Source organism: Meles meles, chromosome 4 (assembly GCF_922984935.1).
Source record: "Meles meles chromosome 4, mMelMel3.1 paternal haplotype, whole genome shotgun sequence".
Lineage (NCBI taxonomy): Eukaryota > Metazoa > Chordata > Mammalia > Carnivora > Mustelidae > Meles > Meles meles.
Window position 1 is genome coordinate 116,314,451 of NC_060069.1, and position 7,299 is coordinate 116,321,749.

Consider the following 7,299-nt stretch of genomic DNA (forward strand, 5'->3'; position numbering starts at 1 on the left):
ATTCAATGGATAAGAATTTGTTCAATAAGAATTAGGAGGGACACTTGGGAAAATTGGTGGAGACTTTGGACATTTTACAAAATTGTCCCATTATTAGTATTCATTATTATCACTCCTTCAATTCAAAAGTTAAGTAAAGGTTGTATCTAGTTATCACACTTTATTCTTCTGGAAAGTAAGGCCAAGAAAAATGCTTGACACTTAACTCATTGTTTGCCAAATTTGTACACATTTGTGATTATAACTAAATTTTGGTTAAGTGTAAGATAGCATACTTATTTCCATAGTTTGTTTTGTTTTTCAAAATAATGTCCTAAACAAATCTCTTTTCTCAACTTACTGTGGAATACTGGTCAAAATTTTAAAAGGATTAATTTTATGAAACTTGTCTTCCTACATCCAGCAGTACTTATGTGAAAACAGTCTGTGATTCAGTTCTGCTCAGTGATCATTTCTGACATTTCAGACAGTAGCTTGTGCAGTTCAGATTTATTGCTTAGAGAAAGATCAGAGCACAACAATGTCAATATCACTTGCTTTTTTTCCTAAGCATAACTGAAAATCCAGACAGGAGGAATAGACTGAGAAAACCTCGTTTTTAAGGACTGTTCCAAAGTATAAATTTACTTCATAAAATTAGATTTGGGAAGCATTTATGATAAGGTAAGAGCTAGGTATTACCCTAGAAATGTAGATGTAGTGAGTTGGGGGATAAAAGGAAAGTCATAGGGAAATACTTAGTGTTTGCTGAGATGTATTCTGTAACTTACATTCCTGGGGGGTGTTCTGGGAATGAGATGGAAAGACAATCAAATGCCCATTGAATTTTGGAGAAATATGGCAAGAGGAACTTTCCAGAGGGACCCATGATAGCTTCCAAAATCTTACACTAAACCCGTACTGAGTATGATCAGAAGTGTAAAAATGGTGCCCTTCAGTCTTCTTGTGGACTTTTCCTTCAGCAAGGTGCTGGGGTATATCAATTATCCAAATACCAGTTTTTCCATCTTCTTAAATACCCCAGACAGGGAGGTCAAGAGAAATTACTCAGAAATTAGCAGAGAGAGAAAACAAGAGAGACTGAGCCAGCAGACTTGACAGAAGACTTGTGAAATGAAAAAGTAGAGGCTTAGGTGAAATCATGTTTCCACGTCTAGCGTGGGGACTAGATATGAACACAGAAATAAAAACTGAAAGTGAAACCAAGAGATAACCAGAAAGTCAAAGAAGATCAAACATCTCAAAGGGATATAGCAGGGACAAAGCTCAAACTGTAACATGACACCTGTCTTTAATGACCTATCAGACAAATAACTATACATTTAGATGCACTCAAGGAAGGACGGTGGTAGGGTTGGGTAAAGCTTAAATTGATGGAGTTTAAATTAGAAACAACAAGGGACAGCTAGGTTTCAGTCAGCTGAGCCTCTGACTCTTGGTTTGGGCTCAGATTGTGATCTCAGGGTCATGAGATGGAGTCCTGAGTTGGGTTCCCAAATCAGTGTGGAGCCTGCTTGAGATTCTTCCCCCCTCTTCCTCTGCTCCTCCTCTCACTTTTGTGTTCTGTCTCTAAAATAAATAAGTAAATAAAGTATTTTAAAAAAATAAATTAGAAACAACCAAGAAAGATCTTGAAATGTCTTAATTTCAAATCTTAAAATGTCTAATTATATGGCATTAGCTAGATTAGATTTTTTTTTTTTTGAAGTTACAAATGGAAACAAAGTGATTTTAAGTTTGTATTCATGAGTTAGGGGATTGGAAATATTGCCTTTATGTTCCCACAAATTTTTCTAAATGGATTTAACCTCTTGATTTTCTATGTGAAGTCAGCTTTCATGTCTGGCTAGCCTGGACCAGAGCTGTAACCCATCAATTGCCTTTTGGGAATTTAGATGTGACCTCAGAGCATCAAAAGAAGAGATAGAAGGGGAAATTTTTCTTTTTGATATGGGCCCTCCTTAATCCAGAAATTAGTCATTAAAATCATGATAGTGTTCTATTACTTAAGAAGATGGAAAAGCTGATATTTTGGTAACTGATATATCTCAGAGTAGTGTTTCTACACAGCAAGGTCTCAATAAATCTATGTTGAATAAATAAACAAAAAGTAGTTCTTTAATTTTGACATTAAAATCATTTAATTCTAAAAAATAAATAGATAAAATCACTTAATTCAACCTACATTCCACAACTTCAGGTTTTGCAATGGTGAAAAGAAAAAAAAAAGGAATTATTGTAGATAAGCCCTACCCACAGTTCAATAATCATAACTTCATGTCTTTATATAATACAGTATTTCCCTCACTATTGAACCCTTTCCTCATCTCTCAAGAAGGAGGATAGATAAATTGAATGTAGCTCGATGAGAATGGAAGCTCTCAAATCTTACATGAACTTTATGTTATGGCATCTTTATGGGTGTACATATGGGAATAAATAACTCTTTCTGAAGATAGCTACTCCTGAAGTTGACATTCTGTGTTTATTTTATATTATTTAACTCTTTTGGAACTTTAACTTGAAAATATAATACTCACTTTTATTTGATAGCTTCATTTTCTTACTACCTTTATCCTAACTATAGTGTCCTCCACAATGCTATCAAAACTACTTCCTCAAAATTTACTTGCTTCAACTTTGTCTCTCATGGTTGTGAGTGATTTCATTGGTTGAAGGTTCACATGTCCCTAAGGTCTTTCATCCTAACTGGAGTGCTCATACTCCATGCTATTAACGTGGACTGCCTGTAAATGTTAAACAGAATTCTCCTTTATGTGTGCAACTGATATTGTTTTCCTTTTGGAGGATGATAATCCCAATCCCTGATGCTGAAACTATCCATGAACTTGGCAACATGCGAAGCTCTTTCTTGAATAAATTACAAATTTGGTTTTGATTTTTGTTACTTTGAGTTAAGATTTAGCAGTTTTCTCTTTCCTGTGTATTTTCTCCTATATGTGTTGCTTCCTAAATTGATTTTATTATGATATATTTTAATATTTTACATATAATTTGTGCATTTTCTTTGTGTAATTTCACTTGGAAGTATTTTCCACCTTTAAACCATTAAGTTATAGTAGATGTCATTTGTTTCCAACTTTCATGAGATCTTTTTTTCTTCAGAATTTTTCTCAAGACAGTTATTACTTCCTTATTTCTTAGGCTATAGATGAAAGGATTTAGTAAAGGAACTACTATTGTAAACAAAATCGCAGTTGGAATATCTCTATCACCTTCTTCAAGCAAATTTGGTCTAATGTACATGAAAAAAAGAGATCCATAGAATAATGAAACGGATAAAAAGTGGGATGCACAGGTAGAAAAGGCTTTGACCCTTCCTTCTTTGGATTTCATTTTGAAAATAGTAAATAGAATGTAGAAGTAGGATATTAAGACACTGCCTATGGTGAAGACTTGAATTGAGCCTGAAAAGACAAATAGTACCAGTTCATTGATATAAGGGTCAACACAGGAGAGTCTGTATAAAGGAAGAATATCACAATAAAAGTGGTTAATGTGATTAGATCCACAGAAAGCTAATCTAAACAGAAACCCTATATGAATCATGGAATGCAGGTTTCCAGCTATGTAGGCCCCTGTGGTCATCTGAATGCAGAGTTTCTTTGACATCATGGTGTGGTACTGCAATGGACTGCATATGGCCACGTAGCGATCATAGGCCATTGCTGCCAGGAGAAAGCAATCTGCAGTTTCAACAGTGCAAAGAAAATAAAATTGTGCCATGCATTCATAGAGGGAAACTACTCTGTTCTCAGAAAAGAAGTTCCCTAACATCTTAGGAGTAATTGCACAGGCGCAGCAAGAATCCACAATAGCCAAGTTACCCAGAAAGATGTACATTGGTGTGTGAAGGTGATGCTCTTTTGAAATCAGTATCACCAGGCCAAGATTCCCCACCATGGTAATCAGATAGATGACAAAGAACACCACAAACAGAAGGGTCTTCAACTCCGGGTTATCTGTAAATCCTGTGAGGATAAACTCACTTTTCATGGTATGATTTTCTTCAGTCATTCCTGACTTCTCTGTTGAGAAAAAAATTGTGGATAAATGAGGTACTAATTTATAATATGTCCAACTTGACTGCTAAGCTAACTGGTTTAGAAGGACGAGGAGCATATTTTACAAGGCTTTCATAGTTTATGTGGACATGGCACATGCCCAGTTCTGGGGTAGTATCAATCTCCTGAAGCTATTACCTATGTAGCTACTTTTTAAATATTCTTCCAGCATATTTTCAAGAAAAATAACAGATTATATGCACAGGGATGACTTATGAGGTCTTAAGAGGAATATTCAGTACAAACAACTTCTCTATATGGGTTAGGTAAGACTGATTCATATTTTAGTGCCAGCAATTAGCATCAGTGTTCTCAAACAATTTCAGTGACTATATATGCACTGACTAACAATGATATTGAAAAAACTATTTCCTTACACTCATGTTCAAAGCAGAATTACTCACAATAATGAAAGCTGGGAACAACCCAAATGTCCATTGATGAGTGAATGGATGAACAAAATATGGTGTATATGTACAATGAAACATTATTCAACTTTAAGAGAGAATGAAATTCTTTTTTTTTTAAAGATTTTATTTATTTATTTGTCAGAGAGAGAGAGAGGGAGAGAGAGTGAGCGAGCACAGGCAGGCAGAGTGGCAGGCAGAGGCAGAGGGAGAAGCAGGCTCCCTGCAGAGTGAGGAGCCCGATGCGGGACTCAATCCCAGGAATGCTGGGATCATGACCTGAGCCAAAGGCAGCTGCTTAACCAATTGAGCCACCCAGGCGTCCCAGAAAGAATGAAATTCTGACACATGTTAAAACATGGATGAAACTTGAAGATGTCGTGCTAAGTGAAATAAATTAGACACAAAAGGACAAATGTTGCATGAATTAAGTCTTACTTACATGAATTAAAGTCAAATTCATAGGGACAGAAAGTAGAATGATAGTTGTCAGCATGAGGAAGGAAATGGGTGGTTATTGTTTAATATGTATGGAGTTTCATTTTGGCATGATAAAAGAATTCTGGAAACAGTGATGATGGTTACAAAACAATAAAAGTGTACTTAATACCACTAAACTATATACTAAAATATGATTAAAATTTTATTATGTGTATTTTATCACCATAAAATTTTTTTAAAAGACTATTTTCACTTGCAAATTCTTAGCAATTTACTGTCATCAATGATAACAGAATATACATTTAAAAATAAAGTGCTTTTTGGGTAAAAGTGAGCCATTTCAGAGGTATTTAAAACTGTGGGGGTTGGGAAGAGAAGGCATTGTGGATGGAAGCATACAGGAAAGACAGGAAGAGAGAAAAGAAAAAAAAAAGCTGTATATAAAATATTTCAGGTCATTTATAATACTATTTATGCACGCAATGTAAAGTTGTTCATATATGCATGAGAAATTTAAATGCTATTGGAAGAAATTGAAGAAATCCTAAGGGTTAAAAATTGATAAATTTAATTATTTAACTATATGTCAAAAACATCATGAGTAAAATCAAGTGTCAAATGCAAACTGGCAAATTATTGCAATAAATATACTGTTTCTATAGTTTTTTTCTAGAAATAGCTTATAGAAATCAGTAGGAATAATCATTAGAAAAAAGATAAAGGAAAGGAACAGAAAAATCTCAAAGGAAATATAGTCAAAAAAATTTAAAGAAATTTTTTTCACTACTAATCAGAGACATCATTTTAAGTTATGAGGACAAATTACTTTGCCTATCAAAATCAAGTTTTTTTAAAAAGGAATGACAGTTTATAGTGTTGTCTAAAATACAGTGAGATGGGAACTCAAATGCATGCCTAGTAGAAGTATAAACTGGTATAATCATTGGAAAAGAATTTGATAATAGTTTAATGAAACTCTTAACTGTTTATACCCGGAGACAAGTAACTATGAATCTCACAGAAAAAAATAATTAGAATCTCAGATAAAGACTTACATATAATGATGTCCATTGTAAACTAATTCATAATAGTGAAAGATTAAAAATATCTAAATGGTAAACATTTGCTCAGTATGATTAAGTATGAATCATCCATGTGATGGTAGATTGTGCAATCATTATTTAATACTTAATTTAGTGATAAAAGAGACATAATTAAACATGTGAAAAAATATAATGTTCATATACAGAATAACCTAATTTTCCAAATAAATACTTACTATGAATGTAAAGGAAAGGCAGCACAGAAACACATCAAAATGTTAATACTGGTTTTCTCTGTGTAATGGGAATTATAGGTCACTTTTTTCTTTATGTTTTCCTCTATTTCAAATTTTCTGCAATAAATTTTGCTTTTATAATCAGAATATAAAAATTTTTAAAATTTTTATTTTTTTATTTGACAGAGAGAGAAAGAGAGAACCAAAGCAGGGGGAGGGGCAGGCAGAGGGAGAGGGAGAAGCAGGGTCCCCGTGGAGCAGTGAGCCTGATATGGGGCTCGATCCAGGACCCTGGGATCATGACCCAAGCTGAAGACAGTCGCTTAACCAACTGAGCCATAAGGAGTTCCAGAATACAAGATTTTTATTAAATAATTTCAATGACATGCTCTAGGTCTGCTATGTTTTATAGCTTATTACCCCGCAATGATCATTAGGGATCTAATTAATGTTTTCTGCACTTTACAGTTATTTTTTTTTAAAGATTTTTTTTATTTATTTGACAGAGAGAGAGATCATAAGTAGGCAGAGAGGCAGGCAGAGAGGGGGGTGGGGAAGCAGGCTCCCCGCTGAGCAGAGAGCCTGATTCAGGGCTCTATCCCAGGACCCTAAGATCATGACCTAAGCTGAAGGAAGAGGCTTAACCCACTGAACCACCCAGGAGTCCCAAGTACGTCATTAGTTTTTGATGTTGTGTTCCAAGATTCATTGTTTATGTATAACACCTGGTGCTCCATGCAATATGTGCCTTCCTTAATACCCACTACCAGGATTACCCATCCCCCCACCCCCAACCCTCTAAAACGCACTTTCAGTTCTATTGTTGATAACATCACAATGGAAGTATTGAGGAAATATTTGTTCCATCTCCATGGCCATGCCATTCACGGTTATAAATAATAATAATTTGCTGACAATCTTGGATGTATCTTGAGTCATTAAGGAATATAGTCACATCTCGTGGTAATGTATTCTTAAGGAAACATGTCTCTGTGTAAAGCAATGACTCTTTGGTGTCAAGTTTTACTCTTTTCAGTGTCAAGTGTTTCCATGATATATTAAGCTTCTGTAATTATTAAACTTTGAG

At 34.6% G+C, this 7,299-nt stretch overlaps 1 protein-coding gene across 1 annotated transcript; it reads right to left on the reverse strand.

The window, feature by feature from the left end:
* Nucleotides 1-3,069: 3,069 nt before the first annotated feature.
* On the reverse strand, nucleotides 3,070-4,038 carry LOC123940752 (olfactory receptor 5K1). The gene has a single exon (XM_046003685.1). The coding sequence runs from the start codon at nucleotides 4,036-4,038 to the stop codon at nucleotides 3,070-3,072; it is 969 nt and encodes a 322-aa protein (XP_045859641.1).
* Between the last annotated feature and the right edge of the window lie 3,261 nt (nucleotides 4,039-7,299).

Bases quoted from the DNA above. Each gene is read 5' to 3' on its own strand.
- LOC123940752 (XM_046003685.1), bottom strand. From the start codon at position 4,038: ATGACTGAAGAAAATCATACCATGAAAAGTGAGTTTATCCTCACAGGA.